At 52.3% G+C, this 17,583-nt stretch overlaps 1 protein-coding gene across 2 annotated transcripts in view; it reads left to right on the top strand.

The window, feature by feature from the left end:
* Window positions 1-6,269, top strand: part of Pdgfb (platelet derived growth factor subunit B) — a 19,414-nt gene extending 13,145 nt beyond the window's left edge. The window contains exons 4-7 of one of the 2 annotated variants that reach the window (XM_021183695.2): window positions 277-482; window positions 1,668-1,812; window positions 4,449-4,597; window positions 4,901-6,269. In XM_021183695.2, the coding sequence (XP_021039354.1) occupies window positions 277-482; window positions 1,668-1,812; window positions 4,449-4,573 (476 nt within the window). In that variant the 3' untranslated portion in view covers window positions 4,574-4,597; window positions 4,901-6,269. The remainder of the gene's footprint in view (window positions 1-276; window positions 483-1,667; window positions 1,813-4,448; window positions 4,598-4,900) is intronic. The other variant, XM_029470035.1, reaches the window with a different exon arrangement.
* The last annotated feature ends 11,314 nt before the right edge of the window (window positions 6,270-17,583 follow it).

The following is a 17,583-nucleotide window of genomic DNA, read 5'->3' as shown; positions in this document are numbered from 1 at the left end:
AGCTCTGGCTGTCCTGGAACTCACTTTGTAGACCAGGCTGGCCTCGAACTCAGAAATCCGCCTGCCTCTGCCTCCCAAGTGCTGGGATTAAAGGCGTGGGCCACCACGCCCGGCTCTTGGCTGTGTTTCTTAGGGGTAGATCTCGCTGTCCTTGTTTTCTATTGGGATCAACTGAGGCTCAGGGTAGTTCGTCCACCTACCCAAATTTGGGCCTGTCTGTGGATGGGGGAGGTTCCAAAGAAGTCAGTCTGTTCCTGACAGGCCTCTTCCCTCCAGGGTCCCTGGCAGCAGCAGAGCCTGCCGTAATTGCCGAGTGCAAGACGCGCACAGAGGTGTTCCAGATCTCGCGGAACCTCATCGATCGCACCAACGCCAACTTCCTGGTGTGGCCACCCTGCGTGGAGGTGCAGCGCTGCTCCGGCTGCTGCAATAACCGCAATGTGCAATGCCGGGCCTCGCAGGTGCAGATGCGGCCGGTGCAGGTGCGCAGAATCTGCCCCATCCCGGGTCTGGCCCTGCCCCAGCGTCTGAGCAGCTTCTGTGGGTTGCAGAACTTGGCTGGTTCTTCATGGCTCCTTCCAGAGAGGGATGCTTGGGGGATGCTTCTGGGACGCTTTCTCCAAGATGTCTCAAACCGTAGTCACTGAAAAAGTTAGATGAAGCCCAGGATGTGACTTGGTTGAGCTGCTAAGTAATGGACCAATGTCACCTGCTCTACAGGGACACAGTGCCCCTGTCTTTAAGCTGCCCAGGTCCCCTCAATTCTTCATCATACTCAAGGGCTCCTACATTTTGGGACTTCATCGGTTTCTTTGGCAAGCTTTGTGCAAGCTTAGCAAAGGTGGCACAGAGTGTCCACTATAGGAATCAGGGGCCCCATTGGCAAATGGTCCAGCTCTATGGCTAGCTCGGTCCTTTTTGGAGAGATGCTATTCTGAAGCAGTGACCCAGAGGCCCAGGAGGCGCAGCTGTCTTCTAACTCAGGTAGACAGGTCTCTGTACGCTGACTCAGCCTCCCTACTTCAGCTTCCCCTGGGCACATAGCACAAAGCTCAAAACCAGCCCACCCAGTGCACTGGCTGTGTGGCCATGCTGTCTTTCTCTGCCCTCTGCCTGTGGCCTCTGCCCAGTCTCCCGCCTGTCTTCCATTCATGACCTGTCTCCGTGACCCAGAGTACAAATGACACGCCATGCTTCCCCACCCACTGCCATGGTATCTTCTGTCCCCAGCTTTAGGGATGGACACCTGACAGCTGCCTCTCCCCCCTTGCAGCTTCTCTTCTAGATAAGGCCTCTCGAACTTCCTATCAGATAACTATCTCCCTGTTCTGCTCTGGTCCCTGGCCTTGGCCGGTGCTCCAGGAATGGCGACCCACAGGACTCAGGCTCCACCCGGAAATGCCTTTCTCCCACTCTGGGGGGTCAGGGAGGCGGGGGTTGCTACAGCAAAGCCAGAGGCCAGGTCAGCTAGGTTGAAGGGCTTGTTTTGATGGGAAAGCAGAGGGAAAGGCCTGACTATTGTTTTGGTTCAGAGCTGTCACTCTGCAGACGAGTCTGGGTTTTGGCTTTCGAGGAAAGAATCCAGCACAGGACACTTGCCAGGCGCGTGAGGCCGCTCCTGCACTGATGTCTTCTACAGGGAAGTTTTGCTCATTCTTGTCCTCCAGGTGAGAAAGATCGAGATCGTGCGAAAGAAGCCCATCTTCAAGAAGGCCACAGTGACCTTGGAGGACCACCTCGCCTGCAAGTGTGAGACAGTAGTGACCCCTCGGCCTGTGACTCGAAGTCCTGGGACATCCAGGGAACAGCGAGGTAAGCTGCCTTCCCAGGGGCTGCTCCATGTGGTTCAGCCCAAGCCTCTTTCCCTTATAACAGCTGGGAAAAGGACGGGTCTCTAAATAGGGGTCAGGAGGCTAGGGAGAGCGCTCAGCAGATAGAGTGTTTGCTGAGCACACATGCAGACCTGAGTCTGAAACCCCAGCATCCATATAAAAACCAAGGCATGATAGCTGTGCCTGTCACCCTGGTACTGAGAAGGTGGAGATGGGAGAATCCCAGGGGACCAGTCTAGCTGTTGGTTAGCTCCGGGTTAAGTAAGAGTCCCTGTCTCAGAAAACAAGAAGGAAGAGCAATAGAGGAAGACTTGATGTCAACCTCTGACTTCACACACACACACACACACACACACAGAGAGAGAGAGAGAGAGAGAGAGAGAGATCTAAACATATACCACACAGAAAAGACTTAAATGGAGAGCAAATACATTATTTCTGGTTAAATTTATTTGAGACTTTTGATCTCACTGAGAACAATCTAAATTCTTCTTGGCCCTAAATGAGGTTGCAGTGCCTGGCCTCCCTACCAACCAGCCCCCTTCACTCACAACATCTCCTGGAGATACACAAGTAAAGGCTGAGCATCCATATAGCTGGGATGCGGAGAGTGGGTCTGACGTCCACGCATCCACCAGAGGAATGTATGTCTGATTCTGCAAGGGTCAGGCAGTTCAGTTTGAGTTGGAAACGTCTCAGAGGCTCCTTTCTCTGTGTAGCGGAAGTACCCGAAGTCTAAAGATGCTCAGATTTCAGGTCACATAGTCCAACCTCAGCCTGGCAGTCTGGCTAACTTATTTATTTTTATTTTATGTGCATTGGTGTCTGTGTGAGGGTGTCAGCTCTTGGAGTTGTAGACAAATGGGAGCTGCCCAAATGTGGGTGCTGGGAATTGAACTTGGGTCCTCTGGAAGAGCAGCCAGTGCTCTTCACCCTCTGAGCCATCTTTCCAGCCCCCACGCAGGAAGAACTCTTTAAGTGTTAGAACCGGAAAGTTAAGAATATTGCGGGACTGGCCTCCAGGTTCATCTCTAGTAGAGCATGGGACAGTGCTGGTGTTTTGGAATTCTTAGGCTCAAATCTGTGTCATTTGTGAGTTGTGTGAATTGGATCAGGCTTAGCTCAGTCCAGCCTCCTGCACATGCCTTTTGGGGCAAAAAGCTCTCTGGGGGGGGGTGTTTCCATGCCCCCGCTGGGTGTCATCCCCCCAGAGAATCTCGGCTCCCCCAGATCTCTACCCTGCAAGGAAAACTTTGTTCATCTCAGACTGGCTCTCTTGAGGTAGCCTCCCTTCCATGCAAATGCAGTTTTCCTTGCAGGGAAAGGAAGGGAGGCTACCTCAAGAGAGCCAGTTTGAGATGAACAGACAGGTACCAACCTCACCAGCTGGAGGCCAGGGACTCTCCAGTGGCTCCCAGGAAGTGCCGGCCCCTGCCTGCCTGACCTGGCTTCTCAGAACCCAGGAGGAAGAGAAGTTAGAGTCAGTCTGGTCCAGGGTTCCCAGGAACTGCCAGTGCAGCCAAGTGCTGGCAGTATGAAGCACAGATGGATCGTGGGGTTTCAAACACAGCTCTCTGCCTCAGTTTCCCCCAACACTGTAGGATGAATAAGACCAACCATGGAAATAAAGGAGTGTGTAGTGGCGCCAGGGGCATTGCAGGTGCTCACTGGGGTTCCTGCTTGCTTTATGCGCTGTCTCAACTGTAGGAGGTCGCTGCTGCTTTTCAGAGTGGTTAAGTGCCTTGCCCCATGGCACACAGTACCAAGAAGAGCCCAGGTTTGGATCTGGGCTGACTCCTTGACTAAGTTGCCGGCCCAGCCCTCCATTCTGCTTCTCTGAGTGCCCAGGAATTTGAACAACAGGCACAGCTCCAAAGAAAGTCTGGTGGCCTCCTCATCTTGTGGCAAGAGGAGCCAGAGCTTGGCGGTATAGGTCTCAGTAGGAGAGATGGGAGGCAGAGGGTCACAGGGTGACAAACCATCACTCATGGTGTATTGTGGCTGACATTCACCCTGCAGTTGTGTGCAAGAACCAGGCTCCTTGGAGAGCTTACTAGATTTTTCTGCTGTCTGGCTGTGGCTGGAGGCGGCAGCTACACTGGTTCAAGACCCAGTCCCCACATGACCTCTCCAGGCATGTAGTGAGACGGTGCTTGAAGCACAAAGGAGAGCTGGGCCAGTCCTCTGAAGATGGGTGGGTACCCAGAGCCAACAGGACTTCCTGTTGGGTAGAGGGATCCAGGGCCAGGCCACCTTCAGGGAGTGGGAAAATCCATCTCTGAGTAGAGATGAGGACTTGAGGGGGGGGGAACAGGCACATAAACAGTTTCCTGGGTCCGGCACTGCTTGGCCAGCATGCTGCCTTATAATCCATTCTCCTTCCCATGAGGTGGACTGTCCACCTGCTTCACTCCCAGAGAGAGAGAGAGAGGAAGGCATAGAAAGACTCAGCCACATCCCCAGAGCTGGTGAGCTGTAGGGATTAGCTTTGACCTGGTGAAGTCTGTCCTCTCCCTCAGCTGTCCCCAAGGCTCCCTCCCAGCAGGCATCGAGGTACAAGGAAAACACTCCATTGCCATCAGATGCTGACAAACACTTCTTCTTCTTTACGAGCAGCCAAGACGCCTCAAGCTCGGGTGACCATTCGGACGGTGCGAATCCGCCGGCCCCCCAAAGGCAAGCACCGAAAGTTTAAGCACACCCATGACAAGGCGGCCCTGAAGGAGACCCTCGGAGCCTAGGGGCGTCGGCAAGAGTGTGGGCAGGTGAGGAGCCAACCAGAAAAAACAAGCCTCAGCTACTCCCTGGCTTTCAGCTACTCCCTGGCTGTGACTTAGACGGCCCCCCCGAGAGAGCCAGCAGAGGTGTTTGCTCCTGCCTAACTGAGCCTCAACCTCTCTGAAACAGGGTGCCTGTCTCACTCAAATTTCCCATAGCTCCGCCGTCCCAGCCTTGGGACCTGCTGGAAATCAGCATGGTGGCAGGAGCCCTAGCCCCTTGCCTTGGTATGGGGGCCAGGGGAACCCTTGAGCCACCTCTGACCCTGTATCCTTCTTCTCTGCCCACAGGGTTATTTAATATGGTATTTGCTGTATTGCCCCCATGGGGTCCTTGGAGTGATAATGTTGTTCCCCTCGTCCGTCTGTCTCGATGCCTGATTCGGACGGCCAATGGTGCTTCCCTCACCCCGCGTGCCCGGCCACCTCCACCAGCAGTGATCCCTCAGCCTGCCCTGCAGCTCCAGATGCAAAGGACTCCACTCCAGCCTGCTGGCTTCTCTTGACCACAAGAACCTGGGACAAGTGTGCAGGAGCCTTGCGGAGGACTGTGGACTGTGGACTGGCCCCAGAGCCTGGCACTTAGCCCGAGGACCTCTGCATGTTCTGCCTGGTTCCTGGACCACTGGCCAGCCAGTAGGGAACACGTTCAGGCAGGCTAGGGTCCCTTGCAGTCCTGTGGCGGGGAGCACAGACTGGAGGAACTCTGATGGCACCCAGATCTGCCACACACTCATCTCTCCCTGTCCCCTCATCCTACAGTGGCTTTTCATTTTATAAGACATGAACTCCTCTGGGCAGGTGGCCACACGCCTTCTCTGATGGATTAGAGATGCAGTGTGCCTGTGACCTGGGCCTCTTTCCACTTCCCCTACGTTCACTTCCGGTTCATTTCTCTACCTCCACTCTGTGTCTTCTTCCTCATGTGCCCTTCAGTCTGCTCCTCCACGGGGTGCTGGGATCCCGATTGAGGCCCTGAATGCCCATCATTCCTCCCTAGGGCAGGAGACCTGTCTGTTATATTCCACTCCAGCCAAGCAGGGTGAACAAGGTTGTAATGGGATGCATATCGCACATGATGCACTGCGTGTGGAGATTGCTGTTCACACCCTAAATATGGCCAACTTGCATATTATGACGTTCTGGCCAATGTAGGTCAAACCTCTGAGGAAGGGAACCTTGTTTAATTCATACTAAGGCCCTTTGTGGAGTGGCTGTGTGTGCCCTGGCCCAGCCTGAAGCGCAGAATGAGCCCATGGTACTGGGGAAGCAACCTTGTTGTCTGTCCATTGCCTCCACTTCCTGGGTCTCAGCTGTGCCCTTCCTGACAGGTGTGGGACACTAGGAGACCTCCAAGGGAGGAGCAGCCCTCGATGCACAGGTGTCCCTCTGATCTTTTGCGGTTCTACCTGATGGCTCCTTCCAGGAAGCTAGCCAGTAGATTGGAAGTGGGGGAGAGAGAGCCCTCGGGAGGATGGATTGACGTGGCCCGCCTCCCTTCCCACACTTTCCCGTCCCCGTTCCTTCCGCTTCCTTCAGTTTGTAAAGTTGGTGATTATATTTTTGGGGGCTTTCTTTTTATTTTTTAAATGTAAAGTTTATTTATATTCCGTATTTAAAGTTGTAAAAAAAAAAAAGCCACAAAACAAAACCACGTGAATCTGTGTGTGTTGGCATCGGGTGTGACAGTTAACCTTTCCACATTGGCAGGATGCATCGACAGCTTGCTACGTGTTCTTTTCACTCGGGGAGGCTAAGTGCCATCGGGCATCCTCATGTCTGCGTGCGCATGCGTATGTGCACACAGACATACACACATGCTAGTGCGTATTGGGCCTGGCTCCAGGGGCAAGCCTCAAGTGTTGATCCTGGCCCCATAGCAGAACCTAACACCCTGGCTTCTGAGCCTGCTCCTGTGGAGAGATGTGGGTTTCTGTTAAGCAAGGGTCCCCAGGGGAATGTGTAGTCTCAGCGGTGTCTGTGGGGGGGGGACTGGAGGAGGCCCCAGGACTGTGGGGTTCATCAAAAAGGGCCGACCAAGTGAGTCTTCTGGAAATCTACTATGTGACTTTAGACGGGTCACGGCTCAATCTGTTTGTAGATAAGGCAGGAAGTGAATGGGATTGGTGGCTGCCACAGTTGGGCCCTGGGGTCCTGTGTCTTGTTACTCTGTTCTTTGGTGCTGGAGAGGGACCCAGCAGCATGTGCTAAGCAAGCATGCACACGGCACAGAGCAATACTCCAACCTTACTATTGCCTCTGCTCATAGAACCTCGGATGCCAGCTTACAGAGTCACATTCTGGGTTCTACATAAAATGCGGAGTTGATGGGGAGCCGAGCGGGGTCTCTGCCTCACTGAAGAGATGGTCAGAACCTAGCGCCACACTACCCTTAGCTGCTGAGCTCTCTGTCCTGAGGTATGCAAGGTTAGCTGGAAATAACCTTGGCTAAGGTGGAGGCTCCCGCTCACCCTTTGAGCTCAAGTGTCTGTCCCTGCCAGCACTGCATGGCTTGAGTCTATCCTGAGTCCCAGCCTGTGCTAAGCTAGAGCAGAAGAGGCTAGCCCATGGCGGTGAGTGGAGCTGAGGGAAATTCCTGGAAACTCCCGTCTGGGCTGACATTCTAATGTAGAGCCTCCCTTTTCCTAAACCCCCAATTTCCAGTTTCCCAGACATCAGAGCCAGTGCTGGCATTGGGGGGTAGGGTGGAAGAGACTAACCAGGATATAGAAACTGAGACAGCTGCAGGGCCCACGGCATGGGACATCTTGACAGCTGCCAACAGCTGGACTATTGAGTGGATGGTGGCAGGAACTTTATAGAACTGCCTGGATCTTCCCCCTTACTCATGTTCCTTGCCAGGTATAGGGTTATAGGTCCCACATATATCCGCTCCACCACAGGGCTCTGCTGCTCGGGGAGGCAGGACATGGCAAATTTGACAACACCTAACCCACACTATTGCTGGGCGGGTGTCAGGCCGCAGGGAAGCCCTGGGACTCAGCTCCAGGGGTGGTCGGCTCCAGGGGTGGGGAGCACAGTCTGAGGTGCAAGACAGCCGGAGCTGGCTTGGGTCCCCTGGCCTGTGACAAGCCGGGGTCGTCTGGTTTTCAGGCTCTTGAACATCCAGGAGCCACTGGATGCCACAGAAGAACTGAGAACGGAGTGGGCCCCCCTCCCGCCCCCAGGGCTGGATCTAGCCTGGGGCTGAGGGGAAAAGGAGGGGAGCTCTGGCTGGTCCCTCGGGGAGAGTCCTTGGCTTGTTCTTGGCTGTGAGCACAGAGAGATTCTACAGGAGATTAGACGGAGGTTCTATAGGCGAAGGCCTTCTCCACGGCTCCCTACAGCCGATCCCGGTGGAAAGAGGCAGTCCGTGGTTTTAAGACATTTACTGTCATGGCAGAAAGTGGATGAGTAAAAATGTCCCCCACTTCTCAGGGAGGGCCTGAGGTTCAATACCGTTTGCAGGGAGGGATGTCTGGGAAGGAAAGCTTATTGGCTAAGCCTCCAGGCCTTTAGGTGCCTCATTAAAAATGAAGACCTGTCTTGAGCCTCTGTGACCACAGGTCACATCCTCTACATGTGGAGGGGCTTGGGGCATTGCCCTTACGTGACTGATGGCCACAAATCTATGGAGAGCTATGGCTAGTGACAGGCTGGTGCTCGGGAATCAGGTGAAACGTCAGGGTCACCAGGGTTTCAAGCCTTAGCTCAACCAGGAACCAGGCTCATGTTCATGTTCTCTCTCTCTCTCTGTCTCTCTCTCTCTCTCTCTCTCTCTCTCTCTGTCTCTCTCTCTCTCTCTTTCTGCTGAGGGAAGCAGGCAGGGTTGAGACAGAATCTCACTATATATATAGCCTTAGCTGTCCTGGCACTCAAGTGTGTGTACCAGGATAGCCTTGAACTTGTAGAGATCTGCTTGCCTCTGCCTCCCAAGTTCTGGTTCAGCACTCTCTTTGTACCTCCCTTGTCTCTCTGTGGTAGCACTCCAAGGAAAAGCCACATGATTTATTCACTAGTCCTCAGCAGCTCACAGGTGTCTCATGTAAGACTGCTTTGAGCATCATAATCCATTACTGGAAGGATGGAGTGTGTCTGCCCCAGAGCACACTTCTGCACGAGCACACTCTCCATGCTATGCCTGGAAAACTATACATTACAGTGTCGCTGTTGACAACAGGGCTCAGTTTCTCACTGGCTCCTTGCTTGGCCCAGCATCTTCCTTGGTGGGGAGATCTGTGGAGGCTGAGGTCATGTTCAGTACCTGTATCCAGTCACAACTCTCTCCAAGTCCTCCCCTCTGTCAACCCTCTCACCTTGTCTGTCCGTCCATCCACCTACCTGGTTTTCATATATTTGTCTACCCGTCCACCCATGTTCCCATCCATCCACCCACCAACCCATCATTGATAGATATGTATATCTAACCATTTACCCATCTACTCATCCACGCATCTATCCACCCACTCATTCACACATTCCCTCATCAGTAATCCATCTATTCATTCATTCATTCACCCATCATTCATACATATACCATTGATGTGCCCATTCATCCAACTTCTCATCTACCAACTCATCTACCAACTCATCCATCCACTCATCTTTGTACCCATTCATCCATCAGTCTGTTGTACACATATCCATCTACTTTCATCCACCCCATCCATTCATCACTCATCTATCCTAGCCACCCACCTATCTATTCACACAACCATCCACATATCCATGAATCTATTCACCCACCCATCCATCCACCCCTGAATCCATCCGCCCGCCCACCCACCCATCCACCCACCCACCCATCCACCCACCCACCCATCCATCCCTTTTCCTATCCCTCATCCCTGATCCATCTGCCTCACTTCTTCCTCTACTGAGCATCGCTCATACTGTATTCTGTCCTTGCCACCCCATTCTCTTAATCTTTGAGGAGCTTGAACCCCACAGTGGAGGGGACACAGCTTAGCATTGAACACCAGGTCCCTGTTACAGCCTCATCTCCTCCCTCTGTGAGACTCACAGAGTGGCTTCACAGGTTAGGAACACAAGGGCAAAGGCCCGCCCAGCATGTTTGGCCTGGTAAGTGTTGGGTTTGTTCCACCCTCTCAGCATCCAGCCTTGGCTAAGAGCAGTGCAGGCGGTGACAGTAGAGCCTGTTAGTGAGCAGCCGGGCTCAGGTTCACTGCAGCAACACCCACGGCTCAGCTCTGGGTTCTGCTCCATTGTTCTGCTCAAAACACCTGGTGCCGGTCTCAGGCCACATCCCAGTGAATCCCCACCTTCAACCGCAGTTCCATGTTGTACAACTTGTCCTCCTATAGATGACAACAGTCCACTTGAGGGACATTCGTGAGCCTGACCACGTCTTAGGAAATCCTGAATTTGAGAACCAACTTGGATGTGGGGCTGGGGGAGGACCCAAATCCTTGGCCAGGTGGGACCCCAGTCAGATTTATGAGCAACAAGCAACCCTTTCTAGAAGGTATGTCCGTATAGACTGCTGAGTACCTTGTCAACCACAATCTTCATGGCACGGGGTAGGGTATCTTGTTACGGAAGCCCTAACACCTTGGGGACCCAGAATCCTTTTGAGGTAATAAGGAAAGGACAGACACACAAACACATATACCGTGAAGCTGGGATCTGGTACTGTTCTCTACGGCTACTGCTACCTCTGGGCCTGGAACCTCAGCTTGTTTATTAGAAACAGTTCAGAAGGAGGAGTGAGTTAGTCTGGGTAGGAGCTCTCTGTAGGTGAGCAATCTCAGACTAAACATCCTGAAGGAGGAAGCTGCAGTCAGCCCCTCATCTTTGCACTCCAGACCAACCACAAGCACTCATCCTTGAACTGAGAAAGCTTCTTTAGCCTGGCCCATATGGATAATGGCTTTGTCAGTTGGTCTCAACAGGTGGTATCCCATGTCAAAATCCACTTTCAGCCAGGCCTCCTCTGCTCCCTCCCCGTCACGATGCATTTATGCACCAGATGCGCTATTCAGACTATTGGCCTGCTTCGGGACAGCGGGCCATCTAGGTTCAGTTCCCCTCATCTCTCCCCCAGACCTGCCATTGCTGCTGTGCCCACTCCAGTCAGAGGGGACCATATTTCTGTTCCGTGGCTCTCCAGAAAGCCAGTACAGAGCTGTGAGAGCCACCGTCACTGATGGGGGCAGCATCCTGAACTCAAGTACAGTTGTTGAACTCATGAATCCCGCAGGATCCTGAGAATCTCTGCATCCTCGCTGTGTGCACACTCTCAGCCCACTCCTCTGGGTCTTCACTGGTAAGAAGAAGCCAGGCCTTCACAGTGTTCAGCTTTAGATAGACCTGACCATGGTGTAAAGTCCTCGCAGGGTCCTGGGAATGGCAGGTTCAGCCTCAGCAGTGAGACAACCAATATCCATCCATTTACACATCATCTACCCTCCTACCCACTCAGCTATCCATTCGTCCATCCGTCATCATCCATCCATACGCCCATCGTCTACATATTCATCCATCCTACATCAATCTTCCCATCATGCATTTGTCTACCCATCATCTACCCACTTATTTCCTTCCTTTCCTTATAAGGGCCAGATGAAGATGAAGTCTTCATCTTCAGTGGGCTCTTCAGCTGAGGTGACTCCAAGTGTCAAAGCTGACACTTTTGTCTCTGGCTGCACACCAGGTATCCTGGCTCCAGCTGTGCACTGCTGGCCAATACATCCGACTTAACCCTGTGCCAATCCTTACTAACTCATCCCTCATAACCAATCCCAGCTTCCCCAAGCCTCTTCCCATAGCCACTACCTACAGCCAGTCCAGGCTCCAGTTTCTATGTAAGGCAATGTTCTTCTTCACCAGCAAGAGAAAGCACTGGTTAACATGAGGAGAAAGATACTTAAGGAGTGGATTTGCAAAGACTGGGCACTTCACAGGAGGCTAGCAGGCCGGAGAACTGCACTCTGGACATCTGCTACGCTGCCCTGTGACTGGCACCGGCCTATTCCACTGTTGCCCTGTGACTGATACCTCCTTACTCCAGGCACCCAGCACAGTGCTGTTGCCTCAGGGCCCAGCCAAGAAGGCTCAGCTCATAGCCTGCATTTTGCCTTCGACCCTGACTTGGTGCACCAGATCCAGGGAGCATTCCAACCTTCCGGTTTACCGTCTGGATTTGGTCATAAACTCCAGGCTGGGAGAGTGAAATTCTCTGTTGGGGCCCTGATCCTGATGCAGTTGCAGGCATGCATGAGCACACAGTAGGTGCTGCTGAAATCAGGGAGCTGTTTGACCTATGGACCCAAGTCAAGAACGAGATGACCACAGCCCTTGGCTCAGATGTGAAGGCAGAAGGCAGCAGAGTCCTCTGCCATCCAGGTGACTCCATTCAGGTAGAATTTTTTAAAAAATCAAAATTAACAAGCCTTTAATCCCAGCAGCAGAGGTAGGCTGATGTCTGTGAGTTTGAGGCCAGCTTGAGCTACATAGCAAGTTCCATGATAACCAGGGTTATGTAGAGAGACCCTGTCTCAAAAGGAAGGAAGGAAAAATTAGACATATATAAAGGTGGACATGATGGCCCATACCTATAATCCCAGCATCGGGGAGGCTGAGGCAGGAGGATTATGAACTGCAGGCCAGAGGTCTACTGGGAAGGTGCTATATGCTTCACTGGCTTTGTCTGAGGACACAACTGTGGACTTGATTTGACAAGCGTGGCAGGACCTGGATGCCACTCGGAACCCTTCACAGAGAGCTAGTGATAGAAAGTGACAACAGTGTGGGGCCACGGAAGGAGCAATTTGAGTTGATCTTCACTTTGGAGCATGGATTTGGGCCACAGAGGGTAGCAGGAGCCTCAGGATGGCTCTCTCAGCCAGACACAGTGACCCCTGCACCTGCAACCAAGATGCCGGTGGCAAGTTGCAACACCAACAGCACGGTTCAAGTGACAAGGTGGCTGGAGGCCTGGACTATGAGGTGCTAAGGGCAGGGCAGAGGACACAGAGAGCTCTTAGAGGTCAAAGTGCATATGTTCCCTCTGTCATCCAGGACCCCCATGGCTGGCAGGCACGAAGTAAGCATCCTTTCCTCTCTCAAGAACACCTGGTCCCGGGCTGGAGAGATGGCTCAGTGGTTAAGAGCACCGACTGCTCCTCCGAAGGTCCTGAGTTCAAATCCCAGCAACCACATGGTGGCTCACAACCATCCGTAATGAGATCTTATACCCTCTTCTGGTGCATCTGAAGACAGCTACAGTGTACTTAGATATAATAATAAATAAATCTTTAAAAAACAAACAAACAAACAAAAAAACACCTGGTCCCTGACCAAGCTCACATCTGGCTGCATACTCCTCAGCCAAGACCGAAGTGCTGTCTTCTGGGCCTCTCAGCCGTGTCCAGTTGTCTCCTGGAATCTGCTGTGTGGGTGTCCACTCCCATCACTCGACCAAGTGGAGTCTTGGCGCCCGGACAACTGGCACCTAGACCACCAATTGCGAGGTTGATATTCTCTCCCCCTCTCATCTTCCTCTCACATCTTTCTCTGTCATCTCAGTCATCCTTGAAGGCCTAGAACTTGCAAGGTCAAACAAGCTGGCCTCAGACTCACGGAGATCTGCCTGCCTCTGTCGTCCCCTTTCTAGATTCCCTTACAAGTGTCACAGACTTCTTCCTGCCCTGCCCCTGCATGGTGACTCCTCTCACCTGCACTGGGTTCAGAGTCCCACCTCGTTATCTTTCCGAAAAGACCCATTTCTGTGATTGATGCACACGGTCTGACACCCCCCATGGAATAACATTTTCCTTTTCCTCCCTTAAAAGTTACTTTTGATGCAAATAAACTCAGGATGGACCCAAATGCCAGAATTTCTATAAAGTCCACTCCTACACTCAGCCTTTAGGCCCCTAGAGGCTGAGAGGTGCCAATCCCACACTCTATACTTGCCTTATCCCTGCCTCCAAAATGCAAAAAGGCCCTGTGATGGACTTGTCTGTCCACATGTCCATGTATTCTCTATTAGGTTACACCCCTAGCTGTGCCGTGTGTGTGTCTCCCCCTCCCACTAAACCCAAGGCTACTGATGAACTGACCTAAGAGAAAACTGACCACGAGCTACTGTGCGCACACACACACACACACACACACAAACACATACACACAAACACACACACATATACACACACATACACAAACACACACACACACTAACACACACAAACACAGTAATAGCACAGGCCTTTAATCCCAGCACTCAGGAGGCAGAGGTTGGCAGATCTCTGTGAGCTCAAGGCCACCATGATCTATATAGTAAGTTCTGGGCCAATCAGGGCTGTACAGTCAGACCCTGTCAAAAAAAAAAAAAAAAGATGAATGGAATGAATTATGCGTTGATCTAGTAACTCCATCCCTGGGTTTACACCACTGAGAACAAGAAGCAGTCGCTCAGAGGGATTTGAACAGTATTAAATCATGATAGCCTAGATGTCCCTCAGTACATGTGGATGTGGTCTATCTATACGACAGAGTACTATTTAGCCCTGAAAAGGAGGGGCCTTCTGACATACAATGGAAAGGGTCTCTAGGGCGTGTGCCAAGTGTGATAAGCCAGGCACAAAAATCCAAATACTTTCTCATCTCATGTCCCTGAAGTCCCTGGAGCAGTCAGATTCATGAAGGTAAGCAACAGGGTGGGAGGTTAGAAGGGAAGACAGGTAAGCACAGCTATATGAGCAGAAAATTCCAATTCTGCTAGAATCTAGCAACTAGATAAAGATCTCAAGGTGGGTAGTGGCGCTGGCTTTAATGAAACACCCCTAGTGCCTCCGAACTGTGAACTTGGAAACAGCAGAGGTCGTAAACTCCATGTTAAGTGTGTGTTACTATTAAAAAAAGAGGCCAGGCGGTGGTGGCACACGCCTTTAATCCCAGCACTCGGGAGGCAGAGGCAGGCAGATTTCTGAGTTCGAGGATAGCCTGGTCTACAAAGTGAGTTCCAGGACAGCTAGGGCTACACAGAGAAACCCTGTCTTGAAAAACAAAACAAAGAAAGAAGGAAAGAAAGAAAGTTAGAGACTAAAGATTGCCCTGTGGCCCTCTTGGCCAGCATGGGCTTCTCTTCTGAGTCTGTCAGGGTATTCTGACCCTTGAACTAGGAAGGATACCTCTCTGAGGCCAGGGTCTCTACCCAAGGCCTCACCTTATTGTCCCTGCTGCCCCCCTCATGACAGCCTGTCACCAAGATGTAAATGGGTGGTGGAATGATCGCCTCAGCCCAGCCCCCACTCCATCTCCCACCCGCAGTGGGAGCACTTGGTTCTGCAACCACACCCCCTTCCCAAACACTGGAATTGTTCCCTGTCAGCAGCTGCAGAGCTCTGAGCTACTGGTCCAGCACTCTCAAGAGCCAGAGGCAAGCAGACACGGGTGTGTTGATGTGGGTAGGGCCCATGGTCCAGGACCCTTGTCTTCCCGGCATTGAAGCTCCAGTCCTGCCATGTGTGCGCGTGTGCATGTGAGAGAGAGAGATTGTATGTGTGTGCCCGTGCATTTAAAGACTCTCCTTGGGTCACGGAGCTCACAGGTTTATCGAAGCTGGCCTTGTCTGGAGCTCTGGAGATCTGACTATTTCTACCTCCCCAGCCCAGGATTCTCCATCCGGCTCTGCTTTTTATGTGTTGGTGATCTAACTCAGTTCCTCGGGCTTGCATGGCAAGCACTTCACTGACTGAGCCATCTCCCCAGCCCTGGTTCTGGCTTCGTATCTACTAGATAAGTGTCTGGGTGCATGTGTGATGCTTGGGAACTGCTAATCAGGCTGTCTGAGCTGGGAACCCTTGCCTGCGTGCTGAGTCAGCAGAAATGCTGTGCTCTCGGCCCCAGAGATGAATCGTGATTGATCTAACCAGGACGGTGAACATCTGATTCCCGTGGAATAATGCTTTAAGTGTGGCCGTGTGACTTCATTCTAATGAAATCTGAGAGGAGGTCTGTGCTGTTCAGGGGTGGTGAGTGTGCAGGTCTTCCCCCTCTTCGGCGGAGGTGGCAAGGTCCACTTCTCTACCTTCCTGTTGTGACTGCTGACATGACATGTTAAGGCGCAGCAGCCATTTTGCAGAAATGAGGTCAAAGGGATGCTGAAAAGATCATGGTACCTGCCTGTAATCCCACTACACAGTAAACTGAGACAGGAGAATTGCCTGAGCTGTATAGCAAGACTTTGTCTAAAAAATAAAATAATAAAGGAAGAAAAACGGACAGAAAGCCAGCTCTGATGGGGTGAAGCCAACTGTTGCTACCTCCTAATTTCTGGAAAGATCTTCAACTCTCTCCCCCACACTGTTGCAAGTGGGATTTTTTTTCCTTCTTATTTCATTTGCCTGTGACTCGTTGCTATTACACTATCACGTAGCCTGGCAAGTGTTAAGCTTTTATCTGACTTCAAGCTCTTTTCCATCTTGGCTAAGATGCATACTTCTGGGCTTCCTGTCCTTTCTGCCTGTGCAAGCAGGTGACTCCGCCTAACCCTGAGGGTGGGGAGAACGTGTCCGTGAGTCTGAGAAGGAGCCTGAAGCGTGGGCTTTAGAGATTACTGTGTGGACTAAGGCTTCCGTTGAGAGGGAGGGCTGTTGTAGGCCTGTCTCCTGGAAACTTCGACTCCCTTGGGGGGGGGGGGGAGTTTGCTGCAGGGAAGCCAGAAAGCATCCTTAGAGCCGAGTCTAGCCCCAGTCCTAGGTGGCGGATGTCTGTCTGTGTGTGTGTATGTGTGTGTCTGTGGTATATGTGCATGTTTGTGTGGGTGTGTGCATACGTACAGAGGCCAGAGCTGACATGGTGTCGCCTTCCACCTTGTGTTTTTAGACAGGGTCTCTCACTGAACCTGGAGTTCACCAGTTCAGAGACCTGATGGCTATTAACCTCCAGTGACCCACTTGTCTCCCCATTTCCAACACAGGTGTTATGGACTAGTGTTGCTCTTTACTTGGGGGGTCCAAGTTTAGGACCTTGATCTTGGGCAACAAACGGAGTCCATTTTCTGTCCTTGAGGCCAGGTCTCATGTAGCCTAGGCTAGCCTCAGCCTCACTATGGAGCTGAGGATGACACTGAGCTTTGGATGTGCTTGCTTCTACCTCCCAAGTGCTGAGGCTACAGGCATGCCCCTGCCAATATTATTCCTTGTACTTATTTTTCTTTTTCAGACAGTGTCTTGCTGGGTAGCCCAGGCTAACGTTAAACCCATGATCCTCCTCTTGCAACCAGCCTACTGCTCAAATTGTGGGCACGTGCCACTGTACTCGGATTCTGCCTCTGCTCTTCCTTCAGCTCCTTGTAGTCTGGCGAGGGCCACCCCATCTCTCACTCAGCCCATCACCCTTTCATGTTTCCCTACTTTGTGTCAGAAACCATAGTGGGCAGAGCGGACACGTTTAGAAGGGGACCAAGACCCTGTGATGGGGCTTTCATATCCTAGTTAGGGAACAGGAAGAAGTTGGGCTTCAGAGAAATGAACACGGCATGCAGGTGCAGGAGGATCAAAGATGACCTACTATGTGCAGATACCAGCCCTTACAGCTCTGCCCCCCAGTGAGTCCCACCTATTGGGGGTGCAGTAGAAGTACTGACATCCTTTCTCTGTGGGTCTGAGTTGAGGTGTGTGTGTGTGTGTGTGTGTGTGTGTGTGTGTGTGCACAGCTGTCTGTAGGTGTGGTAGAAGCCTCTGTACTTGTGTTTTGTATGCTGCTGGCAGCCGTGAGTATGTGTGTGTGTGTATGTGTGTTTGTATAAAGAGAAAGGTAGGGCAAGAAGTGCCTGACTCAGACCTCCCTCGTGGCTCCAGTGGCTGCTGAGGTCTGGGGTTCTCCCCCACCTGGCCCTTGGCTCTGGCAGGGTAGGGCTGAAGCTGGGGCTCTGTGGGAACCAGGGCTGGGCCCAGCTGGAGCTGTTTGCCTTTCCTGGGTGACTGATGGCACGGAGCCTCCGCCTT

This window comes from Mus caroli, chromosome 15, assembly GCF_900094665.2.
Source record: "Mus caroli chromosome 15, CAROLI_EIJ_v1.1, whole genome shotgun sequence".
In the NCBI taxonomy this organism is placed as follows: domain Eukaryota; kingdom Metazoa; phylum Chordata; class Mammalia; order Rodentia; family Muridae; genus Mus; species Mus caroli.
The sequence above is the reverse complement of the archived record's forward strand: the minus strand, read 5'-3'. Positions and strand labels throughout refer to the sequence as shown.